Consider the following 27964-nt stretch of genomic DNA (forward strand, 5'->3'; position numbering starts at 1 on the left):
ACCACCTCCTTCACTCTTTTGTTTTTCAGAGCTTTGTAAAAAGGACCCAGAAATTTAGCAACTCAACGTCCCAGCAAAACAAGGACTCATTGAGGAATCAGGAGGGAACAGAACTCCGGCCCATTGGGACATAAGAAACACCTGTACCTGGAGAAAGTGATCTTCCAGGCCAATGATCTGATAAGACCCACAATGGTTTGCATGTTCAACACATATGATACCAACTGGGAACATTTAATACCCCATTCATGTGCACCAATTTGAAAAGAACCATGTGTAGTCAAGTGTTTGGTCATCAAGACTATAATCCCAGCTGCTCAGGAGGCTGAGATCTGAGGACTGCTGTTCAAAGCCAGCCTGGGCAGGAAACTGTGAGACTCTTATCTCCAATAAACAACTCAAAAATAACCAAAAAAACAAAACAACCTGAAGTGGCTCTGTGGCTTACGTGGTAAAATGCTCACCTTGAGCAAAAGCAGCTCAGGTACAGCGCCTAGGCCCAGAGTTCAAGCCCCAAGACCGGCAAAACAAGTATGTGGTTGGGCATGGTGGTACATCCTTGTAAACCCAGCACTCAGGAGGCTCAAATAGGAGGATAAAAATTGGAGGCTAATCTAAGCCACATAGTGAGACCTTGTCTCACAAATGTTTTTTGGTTTTGTTTTTTTCCAAAAAGGTAAAGGAGTGACGTGGTCCCAAAAGAAATGTGTTCCTTACTTGACCTCTGTAATTGTAATCCCACATTACATCACCTTTATAATAACCATTTTTAAAGAAAGGAAAGAAGGAAAAATCCATCTGAGTTTGGGAGCATAAAACCAATACACCATTTTTATAAAAGGCCTGTGGCAGCAGAAGTCTGGAATGCTGTTTTTCTGCAAAGCAGGACTTTATTCCTATAAATATGCAAAAATCTATCAACTCTTCAAAGTACAATTCTTACATTAGGGACCTAATGTAAGTCTGGCCTCACTACAACTGGGCCTCCACAGAGATAAACAGAATTTTGAAAGATGTAATTTATTTGGTATCAAGCAGAAGGGAACTTAAAATGAGCCAATAGGAGGGGAAAACTTGGTGGGGGGGAGCAAAGGAAGGGGTGATATTGTCCAAAAAGAATTGTACTTATTACCTGACTTATGAAATGGTATCCCTTTGTATCTTAATAACAATAAAAATGATTATTTTTTAATTAGCCAACAGCCTGAGTATATTACAACTATAGTCTCATCTGGGACGCACTTAGGGGAAGATTTGTGATACTTAGACCTAGACTCTGGAGATTTAGATGGGGTAAGGGGAGATCTTCTCCTCCATCTCCCCCAAACCACTACACATACACCCTTTTTTTGAGTGCCACTGAAGCTTGATCTTGGAACCTGGGTACTGTCTCTGAGCTTCTTTGTTCAAGGCCAGTACCCTACCACTTGAGCCACAGCTCCAATTTTGGCTTTTTAGTGCTTAGTGGGGTCTTAACTTTTCCTGCCTGGTCTGGCTTCAAACCTCGATCCTCAGATCTCAGCCTCCTGAGTAGCTAGGACTAGAGGCATGAGCCACAAGTATCTGGGGGAGCTTTTCCTTTTTAAACAAATAGGAACATCTAGCACATTGATTAGCAGCCTCATTTGTTAGATGTCTGGGTAGCATTACCCTCCCTCCTGACAAGGAGGTTCAATGTGACTTCATTGCAGGGCAAGTAATGTGATGTAAGACTTTTCCCCTCCCCTATCACCTCCTCAAAGCCATAGTCTACACTATAGACTATATGTATAGATATAAATCTATACATATAGATTTATATGTGTGTGTATGTGTGCGTGCACGCACGTGTGTATATTTGTTCTTAAACAATACCACTCAATTAGCTTAGTTCCTTTAAGTTTCCTTTAAGAAAGGGATGCACATGGCAGTTTCTAGAAACATTGAACTGACTTGTAATGGGACAAATAAACTTCAGTTTTGTGGTTCAGAGCACATGTACAGCCTCCTTATCGGTGTCAGCAAAAGAACTGTTTAAATTCCCAAGTCTTGCAACAGGTCAAGTCCCACCAGAAGAAATCATTTGGCTGAGATAAAGTCAGAAAGTGAGTTACCTGCTTGCTACTTTGATTGTAGCCTTGTCATTATTAATCAAACAGCACGTCCTGTTTCTGATGCAGTATGTTATTTTCACCCTACAGTATGTATATTAACTTCTTAGCCATGCACCAGTGGCTCATGCCTATAATCCTAGCTACTCAGGAGGCCAAGATCCAAGAATCACAGTTCAAAGTCAGCTTGGCCATGAGACTCTTCTCTCCAATTAACCTCCAAAAAAGCCCTAAATAGAGCTATGCTCAAGTTGGGAGAGCACTAGCCTTGAGCACAAAAGCTCAAGGACAGCACCCAGGCCCTGAGTTCAAGCCTCAGGACAGACACACACAAAAATATTCTTCCTTACTAAACTTCGGATCTAGAATATTCAAAACAGTGAAATCAGCAAGGGTCAGGCCACTTCTGGCTATCATTCACTACAGACATGCTCAGAGCTAGAATGTTCACTTTTCTAAGTTTCTATGTCCTAAGCTCAGGGTACAATGTTGGCTAGACTGAATAAAATGTTAAAGTACCTTATCAGAGCACCCAGGAAAGTACTTTCTGTTGTTACCGTTGTTCTTAATCTAATCCTGCCTATTTGGAAGCTAGCCAGAAAATAATCAGCCTGTGGTTCGTATGAATGTTCCAAAAAAAAATATTTATTTATAAAAAATACAATGGGATAAGTTTATGCTGAGAAATGCAGCAATAAATACAGTTGAAGAAAACAGAGCAACTCCACATTGATACATTGGCACAAATGAAGACTTCAACCGCACGCCCCAGGCCTACCTCTCCGCCAAGATCTGTCAGCCTCAGTAAGAGAATGAGTACACATCTAATCACAAATGCACACCGATCATGACTTTATTTAAAAATTAGCAAACAATACTGTAGACATTGATATGAAAATTTCTAAAATGCTGCATCTTAGATTTAGTTGGCAAAGGCCACGTGTAGCAATAAACATGAGTTTAGTCTTCCATGTAGAAACCAGATCTGCTAAACTGTAAAAAAAAACAACAACAAAACAAAACTTTCCTATTGTTTGAAAAAACCAGCTTAAGTGTAAGATCGTAAAAATGCATAGGTCTTTAATAAAAGAACTGGCTGTACAAGAATTCCTCTTTCACAGTATTCCTTTTTACTTCACTTGCAGGTTACTGGCTAGGCTGTAGGATTTAACTGTTACAGCACTAAAAGGCAACTATTTAGGGAAGAGGCAGAAAAAGGAAAAAGGAATGTATGTAAGGCATTAAAAAAAAAAAGGTACAAGAAGCATAATAGTGTTTTAGGAAGACAAGATAAAAATTACTCAAGGCTAGTTTGGTTCTCACTGGATAAAAATCAATGGACTATATACTGATCGCCTCTGTGACTCTAATAATCAATGCCTTGGTCACCATATTGGTAATCTCTGGGGTAGTCATCCTGGTATTCGCCATGGTACTCATCCGGGTATTCTGCCTGATAATCACTATCACTGATTTCTGACCCATTTGTTCCCGTGCCTTGACTTCCATTGTGAATGACGGGTTCTGTGGGGGCAGCACAGTACTTGGGGTCGTACACTTGCCGCCCAAGCCCATACACACTCATTCCTTTCTGGGAAGCAACTTTATTGGTCCCCATCTGCAGGGAAATGGTCGAGTTGTCCACTGGTTGTAATGTTAGCTTCTGATCATAGATATCTCGTCTGGTGCCTGGTGCTGACATCCCTGCCTGGGATCAGAACACGATACACAGGTTACACACAGCAGCTTAAACACATGAAAATAAATCTATGCCTGTTCGTGTTGTATAAAGTGTGATGTTCACGCTGAGTGTGAGAGTGGATGCAGCAGATCCTCCTTGGGTGCAGGGGTACAGCTCACTTAGATGGGGGGAAAGTTCTCCCTCTGAAGTGTTTTTAACAGGAAATACGTTAACATATGTCATCATGATGCAATGCTACCGAAGAACTATTTTGCTACCATTTTAGGATCCACTTAACATTTTACAGAAAATGTGTTCCTTAGAAGCTCAGTTATAAGAATTCTAGTTTAAGAGGTCTAAAGAGAAACATGAGATAATCTTACCTATCATCTTAAAAAGTCCCCTTTAAAAGCTAAACTAAAAGAGGAAATATAAGTAAATAAATAAAAGCCAGCCTTTAAACAGTGCGATCTTTTACTTGGACACACACATCTGTTTTTCCTTCTGGTTTAGGTAGAAAGGCCAGCTGTTCTAACTGCCAACAAAAACTGCAAGCCACACCCCACTTTCGGTGACTGTGAGAGAAAAGGCCTTTTCATTCTTTTGCTTTCTCAGCAAAATTGACTTTCCTGAAGCATATTCTCTCAATATACTATGCTGAAAAAAATATCCTTGTGTTTTGGGGTGAATGAGAATGAAGTAAGGGTACGCTCTTGGCCGTAAGATAGGAAGGCATTGCTCACCTGGCTGGCTCCCTTGTTGGTGCCCATCTGCAGGCTAATTGTGGTCTGGTCAAAGGGTTTGTCAGTCTGCATCTTGGGATCATAAAGATGCCTCCGAGTCCCGTAGGCTGTCATGCCTGCTTGGCTGGCACATTTGTTGGTTCCCATCTTTTCAGGTGGAAAGAAAATGAGTGCTATTGATCAGATGGCAACCTCATACCCGACATTCTCTGCTGCTAATAAAGATGGAGCTGGGAATGTGGTTAGTGACAATGAGCCCTTCCTGCATACAAGGCTCAGGGTTTGATTTCCTAGCACCAAAACAAAAAGAAAAAAAAAAAGGTGGAAAGATGTGGCTTGGCTAAGTTCCTAAGAACTTATGTTTGTCAGAGGACCAATTTGTTAATTTGTTAATTCTCCTCTAGGTTTGTTTTGCAAACAGGATTCCAAGGACTAGCCAGGCACTGGTGGCTTACTTATGTAATCCTAGCTACTCAAGAGGCTGAGATCTGAGGATTGCAGTTCAAAGCCAACCCAGGTAGAAAAATCCATAAGACTCTAAATCTCCAATTAACCACCCAAAAACTGGAAATGGGGCAGTGGCTCCAAGTGGTAAAGCACTAGCCTTGAGAAAAAAAGGTCAGAGACAGCACTCGGGCCCAGAGTTCAAGCCCCAGAACCGACGTGCACATGTATATATACAAAATTCAAGGACTAATTTTTTAAAATCTTTAAAAAATATATATTGATGCTACCTCACAGCATAAGCAACCACACATACACGTGCCTATGTAATATTACAGTGGCAAAAATATGGATCATTATTTCCACGCTTCTCTTCTCTTCCTCATTATAGCTCAGATAAGCACACTAAAGGCTGGCTACCTGCTTCAGTCACGGAAATGGGTTAAAGCAATCTGGCCAGACAATAAATGTGCCTTCTAACTCCAGCTATGGAGTTAGAAAAAAGTTTAAAAAGTGTGAGTAAATACCAGGTCCGTAATAAGCACTTGGTTGTTTGTTTTTGAAACAGGATTCACTAATATAGACCTTGCTGGCCTCAAATGCACAATCTTCTACTTTAGCCTCCTGAATGCTGGAATTACAGGCATAAGCCACTGGGCCCAGCTATTAAACATTTTTTTTTAAGCTTCAAAATCACCAACATTCTCATGGGAAAAAGAACTACAATTTATAACTTCAACTTTCATACACTGGCCAGAGCCAGAAACAGGAAGAATGAGGAATCAGAACTCAGCCAAGTCCAAAGGAACAATTAATTTCTTTTCCCCACTGAGAACTCTGTGCCTTTAGGACCAATCAAGCACCGTGTTCTCCATTCTACCGTTGGAAGGTTTTGTTTTGGCTCATAAAAACATTAAGGAAAGCTTTTATTACTAAACATAAAATGAAAAAGATTCAGAAGGCATATTAAAGCCAAAAAGGAAGAGGCGAAACTCACTGGAGTTCTAGCATTTTGTGCACCTGTGGTAGAGCAATGCCAACCAGCAGTTAGAACTTATGGGTCTGCATACAATTCTATAACTGTACATATACTGACTGACACACAGTTACAAAAAAATGCATGAACATACTTAAATTTTTTTTAAAAACACACTGCTCACAGTATTTTATGACCAAACTTTCCCCTTAACCTTTCAAACATGGCTTTATTTTTACGTAACAAGTTTCCAAGTTCAACAAGTTGTAATTTAACCAACAGACTAGTTTGGAAAATCAGGTTTCTAATTTCTCACTCTTCATTGTTTTGTACTTTCTAAAAGTAAACCCACCCCAGAGACTCAGAGGGGAGAGGGGGGATGTCCACAGCACACAAAGCCTTTGGCCAGGATGTGTTTGTGCCTCTCTCCAGGGTAACATGTGAAGGAAAAGGCATCCTAACAAGCATTTGCCAGGATTTTATAGGGTTTAGTGTCCCAGTCAATGAATGACTTTGGCCTTAAAGTCTTATAAAACTGCTTCATTTTGCCACATGCCGGTGGCTCACGCCTGTAATCCTAGCCACTCAGGAGTCTGCTGAGGATCATGGTTCAAAGCCAGCCCAGGCAAGAAAGTATATGAGAGTTTCATCTCCAGTTAACCACAAAAAGCCAGAAGTAGAGGTGTAGCTCAAGTGGTAGAGTGCTAACCTTGAACAAAAAAAGCTCAGGGACAACACCCAGGACATGAGTTCAAGTCCCAGATCAGCAAAACAATAATATTAACAACAATAAACAAACAAACACTTCATTTGGTCAACCATGTTCAGAAATTTATACAGCTTTTCTTTTTAGAAATGGTATGACTTCAGAAAAAAACACTTCTCATTTCCTGGAGAAAGCTGTCAAATCAGGTGACATACTTGGGAATGTTTTCCAGAATCACCGGCCATTTCTATAGACTGTATTTTGTTACTTATTTGTTTTTTTTTAATGTATTTAGAAATACATAAGTCTGAACTCAGGGTCTCATGTTTCCTTGGCAGGTGCTCTACCACTTGAGCAATAACTCTCAATCCTTTTTATAGGTTTTCAAATAGCAATAACTGTAAGCCGAGCACGGGTAGCTCATGCCTATAAACCTACCTACTCAGAAGGTTCAGATTTAAGATCACATTTTAAAGCCAGCCTGGGTAGGAAAGGCCATGAAATTCCAATTAACTAAAAAAAGAATGGAGCTGTGGCTCTAGACTACCAACTTTGAGCAAAAATGCTAAGGATCAGCTCCCAAGCCCTGAATTCAAGCCCTAGTACAACAATAATAAATACTGTATAGACCACATATCCACTCAAGAAATCTACATTTATAATACTGTATAGACCACATACCCACCTAAGAAATCTACATAATACTGTATAGACCACATATCCACCCAAGAAATCTAGATTATAGTACCTTTACCTATACCTTACGTATGAGAGAAATAACATTTTGCATGGCAGTAATTAATGAGCTCGAGTAACTAAACAGTAACATCTCACCTGCAAACCAATTACACTCTGGCCAGCCTTTAATTTTCCTTCATCAAAACGTCTTGTTTGTTTCTCTGCATATTTGACTCCAATGTCGATGGTTGTATGGAATCCTTTAGTTTTAGCCTGGACAGAAACAATTACAGCAGCTGAATAGGCACACTTTAGAGATTTTTTTTTGCCAGCACAGTTTTGTAGAGGGACTGGTGAAATGTTAGGTCCACAGGCACAAGCCTCATTAGGTAAGTCCACACTAGACCGGAGAAACATATTTCAGGCTAATCAGTGTCACACTGTACCCTCTGAAATGTGTGGGTTCTAATGAACCCATCAAAATCTGAGGCAGCTAATAATATCACAGCCTCCCTGCAAAGCTAATAATTACTGAAGACACAGGGCCTACCCACCCCCCCCCCCGCCATGCTCCGAACCCCTGTGGGAGGGGACAATGATGAAATCCATCAACACTGACACGAGGGGAATGGAGTTAACCAGCCCTGAAGACATGTACATACCAGCCCTGCCAGCGCCACCAGCGTCGTCTGAACCTGGGTCATGTTTCCATTCTCAAAAAGATCGTTTGCTTCAAATATGTCATGTGGCTTCATACCATAAGCCTGAATAGCTTTAATAAAGTTGCCAATATTTTCCAACTGTAGAGGAAAAAGAGGCACATGACTAACGTGGCAAGCTAAATATTGACATTCTAAGATCTGAAGTCTTCATGACTTAAAGATGACAGACAGGAAAGTACTTGGCAAGGAATTTTTGGTCAGTTACACACACACAAAAGCACAACTTTCTCTGAAAAAGGAGTTACATAATGGCCTTAATATTTAAGCAATTTTTTTTTCTAGCTCTTTAAGGACAAAAATCTTCCCTCTACATTTTGAAGAATTGTACTATATCACAGTTAGAGTTAACCAGGCCTGGAATTTTCTTTATCCAAGATTACACACTTACTAAGTAATCTATTACATGCTTTATTCTTAATTGAAAAATAAACCCATGGTTATTTAATTGTCCACAATCTCTCCTATCTCAAAACATTATTCTTAGCGGGGTAGAAGAGATGGGGAGAATGAGCAAAGGGGTGACTGTGGTCAAGAGGCACTGTGCTCATAAACAGACATGTTGAATTGACACCCCTTTGTATAACTCCTTTGTACAACTTGAAGGCCAAATAAATACCTGAAATTACTCAATCATACACATTCATGAACTAAAACTACATCTGATACACTGTGCTGAAAAGAAGTAATTATATTAAATGCCTTGCTTGTTCCATTTCCTTCCTAATATGTCTAATTTGTATCTCCCATGTAAGTTGTGTGAAATGCTTTTTGAAAGTGTGAAGACTGAATCAGGGCAAACTTCTACGCTAAACAAATAGTCATTATGGAAACATTTTTTTTAGAGTGACAAAACCAAACTCCAGGGCTGGGAAGGTGGCTCAGTGGTAGAGTGCTTGCCTTGCATTCATGAGGCCCTGGGTTCAATTCCTCAGCACCACGTAAGTAGAAAAAGCTGGAAGTGGCGCTGTGGCTCAAGTTGTAGAGCGCTAGCCTTGAGCTGAAGAGCTGAGGGACAGCGCCCAGGCCCAGAGTCCAAGCCCCACAACCAACAAAAAAAAACAAAACAAAACAAAAAAAAAAACCCTCCAAACTTGACATTTGTCTACCAAATAAAAAGAAACTAGCTGTGTGTGGTATGTTTGCCTATAATCCCAGCACTTTGGGAGGCAAAACAAGAGGACTGTGAGCTCAGGGCTGGCTTAGGCTATACTGCCAGACCTTATCTCCCTCCTCATCTCCCCCCCCCCCAAAAAAAAGACACCAACTAGAGGCAAGAGGCTGAGGCTCTTTGCTTGGTGATTACCTGAGGCCAGTTGAGCGAGGACTCGTTGACCTTCTTCACAGAGCCTGGCTGTAGCTTGTTTATGAGTCTAAAGGCAAAAAAAATACACAGAACCGCTTATTGACTGGCCAAACAAGAACTGCAATATTGAATCAGTAAGCACTTCGGTAGAGGGCTCACTGGACAGACAATATCCCAGTCCCAGACAATGCCTTTGGAAGCCATGGGAAGGACCCATGGGGCAGAAGGGCCCCATCCCCGGGGCCTCCTTACTCGCAGAGGATGATGCCATCCTTGAGGCCCAGCTGGAAGTTGGTGCCAATGCTCATGCCTGTCACCTCTTCTATCCAGTTGCGAAGATCTTCTTCCGCCTGGTGATCATACTTGGAAGCAATCTGAAACACAAGGTCAGTGGCTTCAGAGCCATTCCACCACAGCACCACCAAGTCCCGATGCAGGGCCCTGCTTGCATTCATTAAGCCCGGAGACCCCCACCCCACCCCAAGAACTGGCAGGAAGTGACACGCACCAGCGATGAGTTTAACTTTGGTAACTAAGCACAAATTGATGGTGATGATGGTCATGAGAAATTCTGAAGAGCAAATGGAGAAAAGCTGGGACTAAGGAAAGACCATCCATCAAGATGAAGAGACTGGAAGTCAGGCACACAGGAAATGACAGGGTCTTAGTAGTAGAGGACACTATGACATCACATGTGATTTAAACTTTAAAGATCAAGTCATCAATCATCATATTAAAAAATGATGGGACCAAAGGAAGATACTCTTGGGAGAGGAACACACAGGCACAATGCCTATGTGCCTCTGATCATACTAAATAATATTGACCAAAAAGAACTCGGAGAAATGTAAGCAAGAAGTTTTTTTCTTAGTTGCTGTTTTCATCTTCTTGTTGTCTTGATTGTTCATTTACCTGTCTTTGGGAGGGTAAGGGGGGCCACAGAAATGGAGGGACAAAGGGTGAACAAATGCATCAGTGGTACACTAGACACTGTCGAAAATGAATGCTATAACTTGTGGGTGGGGACAGGAAGGAAAAACTGGGAGAGAGTGAGGGAGGGGGTGACATTGTCCAAAAAGAAATGTACTCATTGCCTGAGTTGTATAACTGTGACCCCTCTGTACATCATCTCAATAATAACAATAAAAATTTTAAAAATCAATAAAAAAAATGAGAAAATTATACAAAATTACTTTATACAGTATCTCAATTAGCCAGCACAGATCACACTCAATGTAGTTCTGTTACCTAGGAAGTTCTGGCACTTGCCTTCTCTTCAGCCAGATACACAGAACATGGTCTGCACGCACAGACAGACAGGGATACATGCACACATGCACACATGCTCTTTCCTCAGTACTAAATGTAGACCACTGAAACTGTTCATGTAGGCGCCTCACAGGAAAGACAAACCATTTTGTCTTAGTACCTACTGCAGTACCTGACAACAAATACTGAATAGAACGAAAGAAAACTGGTTAACTTTTTACTGGCAGAATTCAGCAATAAAGGCCAACACAGCAACACTGATGCTGTGCTATTATTATTACATATGCCAAGACTACTAGGAATATACAGGTTTTGAAAGATACGATATACTTCAGTTTTTAAAAATACAATTTAGAACAAAATATCACTAAAAATCGCACGCTCAAGTTCTTAAAAACCTTAAGACCTCTTAAGAGGCCATTCAATGAGTTACTAAGCAGATCACAGGGGGGAACAAGGAGAGATCACAAATACTCTGTTCTCTTTGGGTAAAGACTGAATATATACACATAATGTAGTCTGAGCTGTCACAAGGGAACCAGGCAGAAAGTTCGAGGTGCCCTAGGCCCATTGTGTTGGAATACAGACCTACAGGCTGCATCCAGCTCTTTTCCAAGAGAGAGAACTGGAAAAGGTCTGCAGGATGCATCTCACCTCTCATCACTCAAAACTGAAGTCCACTACGGGGCCTAAAAGCAAAGGGTCTGGTCCCCTCTACCATCATGGTTTAAGTCTGAAGATGGGAAAAGATCTCATTTCCAAGTTCAAATAAATGGAAGAGGCAGGGACCTGGTACAGGCTCAAGAGCCTCAAGATATGACTGAAACACAATGTGAGCACTCGTGAAGTTCACAGAGACCTTCTCTCCCAACTTCCCCCTCTTGGGGCAAGGTAGAAATGGAAAGATAAATCTCTAAGTCCTGACTATATTTTCATACTGGAATCTTTTTCTAGGTTGACTAGAAATATAAACAGCATAAACCAGAGGTATGGATGAAAGGGAGTAAGAAAGTACAGAAGCTAGTATTCTCATGGGTACCATAACAATTGCTATGGAAGCAAATTTTGAATGTGAATTGAGATTTTTTTTTTGAAAGTCACTACCTTACATCACTTTTATAATAAAAAATTAAAATTAAAAACAAGTGAAGTCATTCTCAGCCTACAGTAGAGTGACTTACCACTGTAATCCCAGTTACTCCGGAAATTATTAGAAAGATCGTAGACTCTTATCTAAAAAAGTAACTGGAGCTGAGTACTAGTAGCTCACACCTGTAATCCTAGCTACTCAGGAGGCTGAGATCTGAGGATTGCAGTTTGAAGATAGCCACAAGAGGAAAGTCTGTGAAACTCTTATCTCCAATTAATCACAGAAAAAGCTGGAAGAGCCTCTGTGCCTCAAGTGATAGAGTGCTATCCTTGACCACAAAGGAACTCAGGGACAGTGCCCAGGCTCAGAGTTCAACCCCAGGACTGGCAGAAACAAAACAAAAACAATTGGGTGCCGATAGTTCACACCTGCAATCCTAGGTACTCAGGAGACTGCGATCTAAGGATTATAGTTCAAAGTCAGCCTAGACAGAGAAACCTGCGACTCTTACCTCCAATTAACCAGCAAAAGGCCAAGAGTGGAGGTGTGGCTCAAGTGGTAGAGCACCAGGCTTGAGTGGAAAAGCTTGAGTCCTTGAGTTCAAACCTCAGTACTGACACAAATAAATACAAAACAAAACCCAAACCAAACAGACCCTAGGTCTGTAGCCGTATCATCTTGCTGTTTTACCTTTGGCTGTTCTTTTATCTTTTAAATAAGCAACAAAGACTTTTATCCCAAATACTTAAATGTTTTTCTAGTTAGTAGAGCCCCAAAAGTATGATCTCTTTAAAGCAAGGAGCTGAAAACAACTAAACCTTCTGTTTAAAAAATAAAAACTACTTTCATCCAAAAAAGCTTTAATTCCTGAACATAAAGAAAAATGATAATATCTTTCTGGTAACAAAAATAATTACCTTCAAATAATTGGTTTTAGCTGGGTAGTGGTGGGTAGCTCCCACCTGTAATCCCAGCTACTCAGGAGGCTGATATCTGAGGATCATTGCTCAAAGCCAGCTGGTGCTGGAATTCCATAAGATTTATCTCCAATTAACCACAAAAAAATCCCGAAGTGGAGCTATGGCTCAAATGGTAGAGCACTAGCCTTGAGCAAAAAACAACAACACAAGCCAAGGGCTGGTGGTTCACACCTGTAATCTTAGTTACTCAGGAGGCTGAGATCTGAGGATTGAGGTTCAAATCCAACCCTGGCAGGCAAGTAACATTCTTTTTTTTTTTTTTTTCAAACTCCCCTTCCAGATCCAGCTTTATTGGAATAGTTTAAAATTACATTTTCTATTTTCTAGGACTCAGTTGCTTTTTTCCATCTGACTTTTAAAAACTGCAAGTAACATTCTTATCTCTAACCACCAAAAGAGCAGAAGTGGAGCTTTGGTGGAGTTACAAAACATAAGCCACAACCAAGAATGGCCGGGGAAAAAAAAAATCATTTTGCCCAGTTCTTCAGTCTAGAAAGAGACAAATACTAAGTAGGGTGTGTTAAAGATGATGGGAGGGGGGTAATCACTAAGACATATTAAGGCATATATTTAAAATAAAGAAAGGGAAATGGGAGTTAAAATAGGAACAGTCTCAAAATCTCAACTAAATACATTTTCATCTGAAATGTCCTGTTACCTCAAATTCCCTTCCTTTTGATATATCACTTTGCATTCTGGACACTTCAAACCAGAACAGTCCAACAAGCTTTAGTATTTCTTCCCTACCAAAAATTCCTCACAGAACAGACCCTATAAACATCTAACATCTTAGCAAAAATTTAAAGTATTCACATTGGTCTAATCAGACTAAAGATCACATGCTTTGGGGGTCTAACTTCAAAACTCAGTGCTTGCAATTCCAGAGATATCTTAATTAAGTACCTGCTGGTCTTTCCCCCACAGGTCTCCATTTCTTCAGGAAAAAGGAAGCCCCACAGGTAAAGCCCCACCCAACACATGATGCACTCCAGAAGTGCTGCAAACTTTTCCTATCAGCTTGAATGGAAAGGAATGAAGTTTTCTATTATGAACAATTATTGTTCATAATCAATAGAAAACCTCCACAACTGGGACCCACGTACTACCAAAGGCGCTGGTCTGCCAGGGTCTTTCAGCTTCTAGCCTATATAGTCTTTGATCCCAAATTTACATTCCTTTCATACCATAGCTGATAAAAGGGAAGAAGTAATCCGTCTTCGCAAAGCAGGGCTCTATCTTAGGGGAAGAATGAGGATTCCACAGAAAAATCGCTGCACACTTATAATTCCATCAGGATGTCCACAATGCCTTCCTCCCCATCAACCTGAGCCAACTTGCCAAAGACATTCGAAAGCCATGGAAAACCATGTCTGCAGCAGGACTGGCTGCTAGGGACATCAGAGATCAGTCAAGTGCCCATGTGACACCACAGTGTTCTTTCTCCAGACATGTTACAGTCAGTGCATGAGGCAGTTTTTGGTTGCTGTGACAAAATAACCTGAGAAAAACAAAAGATTACTTTGGGGCCACCTGGAGGACATCCAGGTGCATCCTGGGATAAATCTGCAAGGAGACAGACTAAGTAAGCAAGTAGGGAAGAACACAGGTGTGAATGTGGGCAGCACAGACAGCAGCGGACTTGCTGGCAGGCACTGGCTCCGGGTGAGAGGTTGCTCCTGAATCTTAGAGATCTACAGAGATTTTGCTGAAGAGGATGGTAATAGCCAATCTGCCACAGGTACAACGCCTGAAGACAGAGGGGCTGTAGAAGCTCTCTCCCATCAGCAGGGGTCTGGGGAGTCCACTGCCTCCCTGGTCACCGACCAGCCATCCACGTGCTTGTCTGTAGATCCAAACTGGAGTCAAAATGCTCAGATACCATACCACTTCCTCCTGAGCTTTGGGGGCGGGGGACAACAAGGAGAAACAATCTCAGCATTTCAGCCAGCCTTAGGAAACTCTGGAACTCCCTTGGGGACCCACATCTAGATCTCAGATCATGAATGCCTTTGGGGGTGGGGGTGGCAGGAAGCCTTACTACGAGATGGCTTTGCACAGCATTCAGAGCGCAAGTGACTTTTTTTTTTTTTTTGTCGGTTGTGGGGCCTGAGCTCTGGGCCTGGCACTGTCCCTCAGCTCTTCAGCTGAAGGCTAGCACTCTACCACTTGAGCCACAGCGCCACCTCCAGCTTTTTCTGCTTATGTGGTGCTGAGGAATCGAATCCAGGGCCTCATGCATGCAAGGCAAGCACTCTACCACTGAGCCACCTTCCTAGCTCAAGTGCCTCATTTTAAAGGTGAAGGAAGAAGCTGGGCACACCTGTAATCCTAGCTACTCCAAGAAGCCTGAGATCTGAGGATTGGAGTTTGAAGCCAGCTTGAGTAGGAAAGGCTGGACGACTCTTTATCTCCAATTAGCCAGCAAAAGTCAGAACTGAGTATGTGGCTCAAGTGGTAGAGCCCTAGTACTGGCTGGTGCAAGCACACAAACACACACACACAAAAGGTAGAGTAAGTGTGGACAGGAGTATAACAAGTATGTTGAGTATTTAAGACAAAACCACCTTTCCCCCCTTTCATGAAAAGGAAAGGAGAAGCACTTGTGTATGTATCTTTGTTTAATTTGTAACAAATCCTTACAGACAGATGCAAACAGTAAATCCTCTCTTGCAACCCAGAATCGTGTTTATGAGTTTTGGTACATGTAAGAAGGAATATGATTCCTACAATAGTTGGCAGTGATGGAAGTATGGTTAACTCATGAAGGCTGGCTCAGAATAAAGTTGACATGAAAGCTGAAAAAGAAAGAAGAAAATGAGAGGATATGAGGTTTCTATTAAGCCATAGGATGGAATTTCCCATTTCCTCTTTGTAAAAAAAATTAGTAACTGTGTCTCATAAAATGGAATATAAAAACATATGCTGCTTTTTGAGGCCTATTGGTTCATTTTTTCACACAAAAAATGTTTTTGGTTTATTTTTTAAGTAGGATATTGTGGGGGAGGGTAGGGTTAAAGTTCAAATACCCACATGCCATGAAGCTTGCATAAATCTTACCTAAGACAAGGTAAGGGCTGGGTGTGATGGTGCATGACTGTAATCCCAACGGTTGGAGGCCAGCCAGGGCAAAAATAAGCCATGGTGGTTGCACACTGCTATAATCCCAACTATTCAGGAAGCAGAGACAGAAGGATTACAGATGGAAGCCAGCCTGAATGAAGTCAGTGAGATCCTGCCTTAATCCTAGCTACCTGAGAAAAGGCAAGAGGATCACCATCTAAGGCCAGCCCAATCAAAATTGTGAGATTCCCGGAAAATCATTAAAGCACAAAAGGGCTGGTTTATAAATGGTAGAACTCCTGCCAAGCAGGTAGGAGGCTCTAAGTTCAAAACCCAGGCCTACCAGATAACACTGGAGTCCAAGTTCTTTTTATATATACATCAAAGCAGGAAGTGATCAAATAGGAGACTCAGAGTTCCTCTGTAAAGCCAGTCAGGGTCCAGTTTTTTTCCATCCCTGAAGGAAGAAGGCGCTGGGAGGCAGCCCCCAGGACAACAGTAAAGGCACCTCCTCATAGGTCACTGTGAGGCAATGAGAGCCCAGGAAAGCAGGAGAAAGTTCTCTGGAAGTGCTGACAGCGTCGTGACCCACCGCAAAAGCCTCCCAGGCTTCGGCCAGGGCTTGCTCACAACCAGACCTGAACACGTACAGACCCGCCTCCCTGACCGCCCTCCCGCACTCCGTGCCTTTCTCCCCTGCCCCCTCCTTGGGCTGAGGATTACATTGGAGAAATTCTGGAAACAGACTGCTTGGGTTAAAATCCCATGTCTCTGCCAGGTGCCAAGTTTCCGCTGCTAAAAACCACAGATCATAGGTTAATTCATGCCAACAGTAATACTTGACACTGGAAGGCAACCCTCCTTTCCAGTGAACACAGTCCCTCAGTAACCATGGGACACTGGTTCCAGAACATTCACCAACCCCGACAGACACCAGCACAGCTGATGCTCAGGCCCCTTGGGAAACAAATAGTACCTAAAGCAGTATTCGTAAATAACCTACACACATTGTCCAATATACTTTGTGAGTGATGGAATCCAGAGGGTCTACCATAGAGCTACCTTTCCAGCCTCCCTGTCCGTATATTTTAAAACCATCTCTAGATAAATACCTAATACAATGTAATTCTTTGTAAGACAAGTTTAGGGTCTGTGGCTAGACGCATAGTCTTCTCAATTCCCAGAGAAGCAAGTCCATCCCAAGGTGGCAAGCCAGTACAGCATAACACAACTATAGTATCAGCCACTCAGCAGGCTGAAGCAGCAGAATCTCTGGAACCTGGCAGTTAGAGACCAGTCTGGACAACATTTTAAAATCCATCTGGAGAGTGGCGGTAGGGGAATGTGCTGGTAATACATGCTATTTCTGAATCAGACAAATATACACTGGAATAGTTGCCAGTGTTTTTGTTTTTGTTTTTGTTTTTGTTTTTTAAAAAGCACTGCTTTAAAGCAGCCCACAGGAATTTGCCAGGGGTGCTGTCTGCATGGGGCAAAAGTTCACAATAAGATATTTGGCAAAGATGGGTACAGTGACTCATGTTTGTAAATCCCAGCTACTTAGGTGGCAGAGATCAAGAGAATCGAGGGGTGAGGCCAGCTGCCCCCAAAAGTTCCCACGATCCCATCTCCATCAATACACCAGGTAGTAGTGGCACACACGTGTCATCTAAGCTATGCTGGAAGCCACCAGAAGTAGGATGGACCCAGGTTCAAGGCCAGGAAAACGCAAGACCCTACGGGAAGTCAGAAGAACTAAAGCCAAAAGGCAGTGGTCGCAGGAGCTGCCTGGCAAGTGCAGGCCCAGAGTTCAAGTCCCAGTACTGCAAAGGGAAAAAAAGGACATCTACGGCAGAGATGTCTCTGAAATAAAACACTCTCCTCCTCCTTCTCTAGGCCCTTCTTTAAACAAAGTAGCAAATGCCACAGGCATGTTTTCCAGGCACTGTAGACAGAGGTAGGGAAGTACCCACAACAGAGCTACTGCCAGGGAGAGAAGAAAAAATGGGGAAAGAAAATGAAGGCTGGAAAGGAAGAAAATTAGAAATGAAAGCTTGGCTTGGCTGGCAAGATGGGGGCAGGGTGAGGTAGTGGGTAAGAGGGCTTTAATTTGACATTCAGGGCTTGAAGAAAAGGGAAAACCAGAAACAAATGTACCTTAAGTCTGCAGAGCAGCCTGAGGGGTCTGGTTTTGCTGCAGAGCACCAGAGAACCCAAGATTGCCATCTGGGGCTTTGCATACATGCAATTTCTATACTTGACTAGAAGCAAGGTATGACCCACTGTTGCTATTGCCCAAAGCAGAGTCGTGTGTCTGAACTGACCCACTCTACGAAAATCGCTACACATGGTACTGATTATTTTCTCTCCTGTTTCCTCCATGGGCAACAAAAGCAGAGGGAAAAGTGTAACAATGAAGCACTCCATCACTTCTAGAGCCTGGGCAGCAGGCTGAGAAGCTGGAAGTGGAGGGGGAAGACCACAACCCAGCCACGTGTCTGGAATCCTAGCTGAGATTTAAGGATCACCCTTCAGTGTCAGCCCAGGTAGGAAAGTGCGGGAGTGGAAAGTGGAGGTGCAGCTCAAGTGGTAGAGCACTAGCCTAGGGCAGAAAAGCTCAAGGACAGTGCCCATGCCTGAGTTCAAGTCCCAGGCATGCACACGCACGCGCGTGTGTACACACACCCACACACACCACAGACCAGAGTCTACACATTCAGAAGAGGAAAAAAATAAGACTAACTTGGGAATCCCTGCCAGCTTCATCCAGCACTGAATAAGGTTCCCCTGGGGAATGCTTGGGGGGAGGTAGAAAATAGTCCCTCCCAGCTTAGGTTAGGACCACCCTCAAAGTGTCCCTCCAGGCAAAATGGACCTCTCTTCTCTGTAGATGCCTCACTGAAGAATCACTCCCCCCTGGGAAGCTTTCCAGTCCCAGGGTAGGAGGGAAGATACTGGGAGGCTCTCTCCTCTTCTCTGCCCACATACCCTCTTCACTCTCAACCTCGTACCCCCTGCAGGTACAGGACTCAAAAAATGAAAACAACAACAAAACAACAAAACTTTTGAGCTTTCAGTGACTCACTCAAAGGCTTAGCAGTGAACTGGGTGAGGGAAACAAGCCCTGTCTGAAATTAAGAAACAAAAGAAGTATCGTGTTGAGAAATCAAGCCTGGAGCCGGTGGCTCACATGCACACCTGTCATCATAGCTACTCAGGAGGCTGAGATCTGAGGATTGTAGTTCAAAGCCAGCCTGGGGTAGGAAAGTCTGTGAAACTCTTATCTCCAATTAACCACTAGAAAACTGGAAGTGGAGCTGAGGCTCAAATGCTCAGGGAACAGCATCCAGGCAGAAAGAGAGCAGAGAGCAGAGAGAGGAGAATGGAAAGGAGAGAGGAGAGAGAGAAGAAGAGAAAGGAGAGAAGAGAGGAAAAGAGAGAGGAGAGAAGAGGGGAGAAAGGAGAGAGAGGAGGGAAGGAGAGAAGAGAGAAAAGATAAAGGAGAAAGAGGAGAGAGGGAGGAGAAGGAGAGAGGGGAGAGAGTAAGAAGGAAAGAGATCAAAGAACAAGCAGAAAGCTGCCATGTTGAAAGCTCTGCTCTACAGAGCTCTGTTCTGGCTCTACAAAAAACTCCTGGACACTGAGGGCCATGTGGACAGAAGGACGCAAGAGCAGTGAGCCAAGGATCTCACATGGCAGGCCTGCACAAGGACCCCAGGAGGCCATCACTTTCCTGACTTTCCTGACATCACATCCAAGACACTGCAGCCCTGCTCCGCCAGTCCCCTCATCCAGACACAGATTCCTGAGTGAGTGGTCAGCTTCTGGAGGTATTATCAACATCTAGAAGATAAAAGCAGCTCAGAATGCACGACTTGGCCAGCCCAGTCAGCTTCAGGGAACCAAGGCTCTCAGTTATGCAGTGTGCTCCAGGCACTAGTATCCTGAACACTAGAGCTGACTTAACCACCTTATTAATTTCTCCCAACATTGCTGCACAGGTATTACCATATCCTCATTCCACTGAGCTGATACAAAGATAAGAAGCCACTTGTTCCAAACCCACAGTACATCTGGTAAAACCAGGATCCAAACCAGTATTCAAGTTCTTGAGGCCCAGGCTCAACAACTTCCTCTCTAACAAGAATCTAGCAAGAAAACATCTTCTAATTGACAAAGATTCATTGGTTATGTTTTCCTAAAACCCACAAGGTATGAATTTCTATAAGGACAAAGCCTGAGTCCCCACAAACAAACTAGGATCTACCCTTGGGTTCCAGAAATCCTTAATAAAAATCTTACTTGGCTGAGGGTTGGGAGTTAACAGAACCAATGAACAGGACCCATGCCACAGTCGGCAATGCCTAAAATAATGTTGAACCTGCCAATAACTCTAAGGACAAGTTTCCTGGAGGGTTAGCATTTGCTCATACTCCTGGAAACCAAGGTACCAAAACCATCCAATGGTCACAGCCAACATTAATCACAGCTCATAATACACAGATAAGTGGGGTGGGGGAAAAAAAAGAAAGCAACAACAACATAAAACACCCCTCAATAATCCTCAAGCCCAACCTGGATGGACAAGCAGGCACAGGGAAAAGCAGTTATTTCTGGTGGATGGCAGGCAGCACTGGCAATGCCTTTGCATTAATCTAAGGGAGCAGGTGAGGCGCACAGAGCAACCTTCACAAAAGAAGAGCACCAAAAGCTGCCGTCCTGGGATGAGGAGCAGGACAAGAATCCCCATGAAAATCCCACAGTAAGTGTGAGTATTTTAAAGAGCAAAGTTTGGTGCTTCTCTCCTCTTTTCATCGGAGTCAATCTTCCTTATCTGTTTTTTTGTCAAGATGAGGGTGGGAGGTGGGGAAAGCAAGTGGACAAACCAAAATGGTCAGCCGCCAGCAGGAGCTATGGCTTGCTGACTTGCCAAATGGCCACTTCTACAGGTCTGCAGGGAGAGGCAAGCATTGGCCAAAGCTTTCCAAAGGTGACCCTGACTTCAAACTGAGTCTAGAAAAGAACCCTGACCAAACAGGTGTCTTCTTAGGAGATAATCCACAAATCACAACCCGGATAGAATTCTCTCAGTGATGTATGCATGCAGGGTAATATTAATGAATAAACTACTTAAGACCAAAAAAAAAAAAAAAAAAAAAGGCAAGCAAGTGATATAAATCATCACACCATTCTAAAACATTATGTATTTACACTTCTGCATTCTCTTACGTGGGGCTAATTTCCAGTTTCAACCATCAGTTACTGAGCAAACCCCTCTGATGGAAGAGACACCATTACAAGTTTAATTAAAAATGATAGACTTCTGAACTTGAAAACGTTAAGGCAGGCCACCTGCGCCTTTTCCCAGTAATTCTGGAGCTCTACTTTAAGGTTTCATTTACAGTTGGAGTCACCTCGGGGCTCTACCTTGAGGCTCCTTTCCTCAGTTCACTCCACAGGCCAGCAGCTGTGGTCCAGAGGTCCCTGGCAGCCCCAGCTGAAGGACCTTCCTGATCCCTAGCTGCTAACTACAGAATTGTCTCATTTATTCTTATTAAGTCCTCTAAATGGTTTTCCCCTGCTGAGGAATAGCATTCGGTAACCAGAAAGAGTCCCAAAGCAGCTCCTTTGTTCCAATCGCATTCCAGGGAGCAGAAGATGGAATGCACATGAGCCATCCATCCTGCAGGCCCAGCCTCCTCCCGGAATGGAGGTTCTGAGCTAAAATCACGTCAGCTGTCCTGCCACACCCCGATTTATTTCCTCCACTTTCCCTACTCTCTATAAGAAAGGTCCCTGCTGCATCTGCTGCAAGTCCCAGAGAGGGCATGCTTCCTGGCACCCTCAACATTCCAGAAGCTTCGCTGGCTCTGTTTAGAGCCAACTGTTTTTCCTCATCCTTTTTAAGTCACTGGGATATCTGTGCCTTCCTTCCGTTCCCCAATTGCACTGAGGGCCAGGCTCAACCTATAGAAGGACAACAGCATTTTGTGTTGCTATCCTACACTGACTGGTTAGACCAGCATCTTCTACTTTGCCATGGCCATATCATGGTTCTCTGTACATCATAATTTAGGCATCCCTTTGTTATTATGTAAGACTTCATTAACCTAGGCTGAAGGATGCCATGTTTTAATGCTAGTTTCAACTTCTTGTCCCATTTTTTTTAAAGTTTGTTATATTCTGCTATATATTATCATCTAGTCAAATATTTTAATTTTAAAGATGCCCCCCCCCTGGAAATTTACTAGTTAAAAGTATCTAATTAAGATTGGCTGAGTGTCGGTGGCTCACATCTGTAATCCTAGCTACTGTGGAGGCTGAGATCTTAGAAGATCTCGGTTCAGGGTTAGCCCAGCCAGAAAAGTCCATCAGATTCCATCTCCAAAGTAACCAGCAAAAGTCTAGCTGGAAGCAGAGCTCAACCTATCTCACTTGTCTAGCACCAGTCTGGAAAGTACAATGGGTACAAACTGGGTACAATTTGGGTATACGTTGGGTACAATTTGTACAATTAAGTACAAAACCCAATACCACCGAAAAACAAAGCATTTACAATTAAAGGTTCCTTCAATTTGCTGAACAGTTTTCACAGATAAAAATGTAGATCAAAATGACTGATTAATACAAATAGAACACTTAGAGAGTAAGGGATATGCAAATCCAAGAAATCCTATTACTAAGAGTCAATAGCTACAAGGAGATCTTTGAGTAACTACACATAAACAGGCACACCTCCTAGTGCAGTGTTTGGTTTTGGGATGGAAACTCAAGTTTCCTTCCAGTAGAGGCTTTAAACAACTTGACAATCTCAAACAAAGAAGTAAAGAACTTAGGGGAGACTAGAACCCATGTGTGCTTGAATTGAAGTCCACACAGCCTCCCCAAAATGCTTATGCTTTTTTCACTGTTCAATGAGGGCATTTGTTCATTTTCATTATTACTTTTTAAGTTGTTGTACAAAGGAGTTAAATGAGGTTTTAAGAAACAATATCTGACATTCTAATCAACATACAAATTGTATAATACATAAAGAAAAAAAAGCAAGGTGCCCAAACCAAGGAATGTCATAGTTCATGTTTCCACGTACCCATTCTTTTTAGGGGGATGAGGGCAATATTGGGGTCTGAGCTCCAGGCCAGGCATTCGCTAGGCTGCAGTGATACAGAGGCCATGCTTCCAGAGGGGATTTTCATAGGTTATTTTTAGGATAGGGCTTTTTTTCCTGCCTGAGGCTGCCAGGGTCAGGATCTCCCCCCACTGCAGGCCTCCATCCAACCAGACCAGTCATCATACGCATCACATCAAGCTTCCTTTCTATGAAGAAGGAGCCTCACAGACTTGTCTGTCTGGGCCAGCCTGGAACAATCGTCCTCCCACTCTCAGCCTCCCATGTGGTTGAGATGTCAAGGGAATGAAGGATACTGAGCCTAGCAATGGGTTGAGATGCCTCACGACTTTTCTGCCTGGGCTGGCCTCAATCCATGATACTCCTATTCTAAGTCTCCCAAGTAGGTAAGATTACAGGTGTGAATCATTGAGTCCAACTGAGTTTTTTTTTTGTTTTGCTGTTGTTTTTTGAGACAGGCTCTTACTATGTAGTCAAGACTGATGTGGAACTCACCATGTGGCCCAGGCTGACCTTACTCACAATCCAGCCTCAGCCCCACAAATTCTGAGATCACACGTGTGTACCACCAGCCTTCCATTTATATCCATGCTTTATCCAACAGTTAAGCCATGAGGCTTAACTATATGAGATGTACCACTATCTCATGCAAAGGCTAGCGAGCATGGGTATTTGGTTTCCAAGCCTAGAACAGATGAGAAACAGCATAAGAGGAATTATCAAATGTCAAGAAGAGACAGATGGGTGACAAAAATAAATAAGGAGAGGGGCAGACAAAAGTGACTTGTGGTAGAAACATCTACATACCTCACTGAACTAAGACATTGCTTGTAAAGGTGAAACTAGACTATTCCAACTTTCTTGAGTGACCTTGAGTGACCACACCCCTTCTGAGCTTCTGTGTCCCCCTCAGTCCAGGTCTTTGGGTAATCCTAGCTTACTGGTTAAGATCAAAAGACTTCCTATGAAAGGGTACTGTATGAAAAGACCACATAAACGAGAGGGGTTATTAAAAAGAAATAGGTTTAATGCGTAAAGGGATAACCCCACGGCCTTTATATAACTAACTTTCCAAAGGTTCTGAAAAGCAAGGTTTTGCTGTTTGAAACATTTGTAATTATAGTGATCTAGCCCCAGTCTATGAATTTCTTTGGGTTTGCTCAACTAGAATTAAGAAAAAGGCAGGGGCTGGCTACATTAGTCAGCAAAAAGAAAAGCAGCTTGGTTCTTAACATCCAGGAAAAGCCTGTGGACTACTTGAAGGACAGCCAAAGTTATCAGTAGCTCATTTACAATGCAAAGGTAAAGAGAGCGGGCAGATCTCACCCCGCCAAGAATCACAGGCGGAGTTGTAATTAAAGTGCAAGATCCAGGCCAGAGCAAGGCGTCCAACAGTTCCCGCTCTCTGATCAGCTCCAGGCCCCCTAAAGCTTGATTTGTAAACCATGGAAGGAAGCAAGGGGCAATATTTTCCAACAAAGTTTTCAGTTGGAGATGTTTATACTCAAATGGTACACAACAAGCCTCTCACCTTTCTGTCTCTTCCAAGAAAAAAATTATGAAACTGTTTTAAAATAGGAGCGAAAACCGGGTGTCGATGGCTCCTGTCTATAATCCTTACTCAGGAGGCAGAGTTCTGAGGATCGCGGTTCAAAGCCCGCCTGGACAGGAAAGTCCTGAAACTATCATCTCCCATTAATCACCAAAAAGCTGGAAGTGGAACTTGTGGTTCAAGTGGTAGAAACTAGCCTTGAAAACAAAAAACAAAAACAAAAACCTCAGGGAGAGTGCCCAGCCCCTAAGTCCAAGCCCCAGGTCCATCACAAAAAAAAAACAAACAAAAAAAACAAAAAAAAAAAAAAAACGACACAGGAAACGGAGATGGCCTGGAAAGGAGAAAATCCTAACGATTTCAGATTAGATGCTCAGACTAAAACCAACTCCCATCTCCAGGCCGGTTCAAAATACACTGAACCACACAGGAGGCGAAGGAGGCCAGGAGGACCCAACAGCGGGCAAGCGGGCCAGGAGCGCGCCGCACACTCTGCCCGGGTTGGCGAGGGGGGCATCGGCTTCCCACCGCGGACACCCGCAGCCCCCGGCGGCGGCGGCGGGGTGTGTGCGTGGGGGGGGGAATGTCAGAGACCTGACCAGGCCGGGTGCCCTCTCCCCGCGGTGGGCCGTCCGGGCGGAGGCTCCCGGGAGGTTAACGGGAACGAAACCCCCGACGGCCCTCCTTTGTGGCGCCCGGGCCCGAGCCGCAGCCAGGAGACAATGAGCGGCCTGTGCGCGGTTCTACGCCGATTGGCTGGTTCCCCCCCCCCCCGAACCCCTTGATGTCATGGGCTTGGAATGCAGGCCCGGAGGAAGGAAGGAAGGAAGGAGAGGATTGGGGGGGGGACGGGACGCCCCTCATCTCTTTCGCAGGCAGGCCAAAAAGTTACAAAGATCAACCCGATGATGCGTTCTTAGGTTTGGGGGGGGGGGCAGGCTGACCGTCACCAAAACCCCAACCGCCCCGGGCCAACAAACCCCGCACAGAAGTAAGTCACAAAGACTGCGGCGCGGTGACAGCCACCAGCCTCAAACTTCTCCGGGTTTTATTTTTTAAGTGGTCCCCGATCCGCAGCGGACTCCGCTCCCCAAGAGCGCGCGCGCCCTGAGCTCCGGCTTTGTCTCGGGAGAAATCTGCCCACGGCTCCGCGGACCCGGTCCGTTCCTGCGGGGCGCCCTCGGGGTCGGCGGGACCCCCCCCCCCACCCCGGCCAGGATCCCTCCCCGCCTCCCCCCCCCACCCGGGACGAAGACAATAGAGGCCCAAGCCGGCCACGTCGCCGCCGCATTTCGCCCCCCGGCGGCGGAGGGGGCGCCGGTGGAAGGGGAGCGCAGAGGGGGGGGCGTCCCACCGCAGCCCGGGCCCCGCGCACGGGAGCGGGAGAGACGGCTGCTCGCGGGGACCCCGGCGCGACGCCGAGCCCCGACTAAGGGCGAGGACCGCGCAGCAGCGCCCCCTTCCCGGAGGGGTGCTCGTCCCGCCGCCGCCCCCCTCTCTCCTCCCCTACCCCCAAGCCCGGAGGGGCCGGCGAGGCGGGATTCCGGGCGTCCGGGGAGCCTCCTGCCCGCCGCGAGTCCCGGTCCGCGACGCGGGAACAAAGCCAGGACCGCGGCCGGGGTCGGGGACCCCGGGGTCCCCTCGGCGTCCCCACCCCGCCGGCCCCCGGTCCCGGCGTCGGGCGCCCCCCGCCCCTCGCCGTCTACCCCGACGTCTCGCGGGGTCTCCCCGGCCCCGGCGGCGTCTCGCAGGGTCCCCGGGGCCGGCGTACCTTGTTCTTGACCTCGGCCGAGAGCCCGTAGGAGGGGCCCTTGTTGAAGTGGGTCATGGTGCCCGGAGGAGGCTGCGCTGGGGTGCGGGAGTCCCTGGCACTCGGTGTCCCCGCTCCTGGCCCCGAGGGGTGGCGGCGCGGGAGAGGTTCGGAGCTGGGTCCCCCCGCGCGGGGCAGAAGCAGCCGGGACGCGAAGGAGAGGCGGTGCCTCGGCCACTCGGTGCTCGGGGTCCCGCGGAGGCTCGGGTCCGCTCCGAACAGACGCGCTGGCTGCCGCGCCCGCCCCGCGCTCCGCACGCAGGGCCCCCCGCCCGGTCCCCCGGGCCTTCGGGGATTGGCTGGCCGGCCCGACCAATGGATAGCCGTCTCCTCCGCCCCTCCCCGCCCCTCGCGGGTCCCGCGCCAGGAGCCCCGCCCCCTGGAGGCCCCTCCCCTCCCTGGAGGCCCCGCCCCTCCGCGCCCGGGGCGTCCTCCACGTCCACCGGAGGGCTGGGGCGCGGAGGATGCAGACCGGCCTCGGGGGGCGCCCAGCGGGGTCTGCGCACCCCGAGGAGGGCGATGCTCCAGACCCGCTGCGGGAGCCGACTGGGTCCCCAGTGCCCGCCCAAGGGAGACCCCCGCCAGAGCCCGCACGGCCCCCCGTCCCCGCCGCGCCGGAGGGTCTGACCTCCACCTCCGGGTCGACCGGGACGGGAAGATCCCGGGCGGACTGACGCCCTGGACGCTGTGCGGGGTAAACTGGGACGTGCGGGGCCCGTGCGTGCCCGTGCCATGTCTGCTGGGCAGCCGCATGCTTCCAGCATCTTCGCCCCAGGCAGCTGGCCCCACAGGCGGGGCGTCCGTGGCTCTGCCCTGTGATTATCTTGATCTCTAAGTAGCTGCACCGAGGCCTTTCAATGAATGAGTACCCTGCGTTTCGATCGATCGCTCACCGGTTCCAAATCCCGACCCCTCAAGTGACCTGGTTCTTCTTTGGTTTTTAATCAGGGGTCCTCGTGGAATGAGAAATCATTTGTGTGGAAAGTTTCCTTTAAAGCAGAAGTTTTCCTAAAACTTCTCGTCTTTGATGGTCCTTTTGCTTCTGTCCCTTTGCATTCTGACCTGGAAGTCCAACTGCTATCCAAGAAGGAAAAGATAGAACTTCCTCACCGGGCCTCTGAGCTTGGGGTGGCTCAGGAGGCCAAGATCTGAGGATCGCGGTTCAAAGCCAACCCTGGGCAAGAAAGTCCCTGAGACTCTTACCTCCAAGTCGACCAGGAAGCCGGAGGTGAAGCTGTGGCTCAACATGGTAATGCGTTAGCCTTGAGCAGAAAAGCTGAGCGACGGCACCCAGGCTCTGAGTTCAAGTCTCAGTACTGACAACAACCACACACACACAAAAAAACAACACTCTAGCCATACTTTGACATCCCTTCCAGAGATAAATGAGCTGTAACTCAGACTCCTGCTAACCTGGCTGGAATTCACCTCCAGAACTTCACCTCTGGCCTTTTTGGTTGGAGAGCAGGTTTCAGTCCTCTGAATCCTACTGTTTGCCAAACACAAGCTAAAATACCAGAGGAGATCACAGAACAAGGCGTGGCAACCTGCTTGAAAAGAGGAGCCCAAGTATCTCCCCAAGTGGAAACCTTCTGGAATTACAAATAAGGCAGCTTGAAAAGGAACCCCACAAAGCTGCTCTTAACTTGGGGAGACTTTTGGAGAGAAGGATCATGCGGGAAAGGTGAAATGATTTATTTTTTGTGGGGGGCTCCGGTTGTAGGGCCTGAA

General features: G+C 45.5%; 2 protein-coding genes and 1 non-coding gene across 6 annotated transcripts in view; 2 read left to right on the top strand and 1 right to left on the bottom strand.

Moving 5' to 3' along the window:
* Slc44a3 (solute carrier family 44 member 3) overlaps positions 1-3314 on the top strand; it is a 62555-nt gene extending 59241 nt beyond the window's left edge. For all 4 annotated transcript variants that reach the window (XM_070007711.1, XM_070007715.1, XM_070007712.1 and 1 more), the window contains one exon: positions 30-3314. In XM_070007711.1, coding sequence (XP_069863812.1) covers positions 30-134 — 105 coding nt within the window. In that variant the 3' untranslated portion in view covers positions 135-3314. The remainder of the gene's footprint in view (positions 1-29) is intronic.
* Positions 2716-26464, bottom strand: Cnn3 (calponin 3). Its single transcript, XM_070007716.1, has 7 exons — positions 26195-26464; positions 9596-9717; positions 9344-9410; positions 7981-8118; positions 7475-7591; positions 4515-4661; positions 2716-3798 (listed from the first exon to the last, which is right to left on the bottom strand). Exons 1-7 carry the CDS (start codon positions 26249-26251, stop codon positions 3457-3459), a joined length of 990 nt encoding a protein of 329 aa, XP_069863817.1. The 5' UTR covers positions 26252-26464; the 3' UTR covers positions 2716-3456.
* On the top strand, positions 15278-15401 carry LOC138817389 (small nucleolar RNA SNORA40). Its single transcript, XR_011368845.1, has one exon. It is a non-coding gene; the product is annotated as a small nucleolar RNA SNORA40 (small nucleolar RNA).
* Positions 26465-27964: the final 1500 nt, after the last annotated feature.

Source organism: Dipodomys merriami, unplaced genomic scaffold, assembly GCF_024711535.1.
Source record: "Dipodomys merriami isolate MVZ:Mamm:240054 unplaced genomic scaffold, mDipMer1.0.p SCAF_7, whole genome shotgun sequence".
Taxonomy (NCBI): Eukaryota; Metazoa; Chordata; class Mammalia; order Rodentia; family Heteromyidae; genus Dipodomys; species Dipodomys merriami.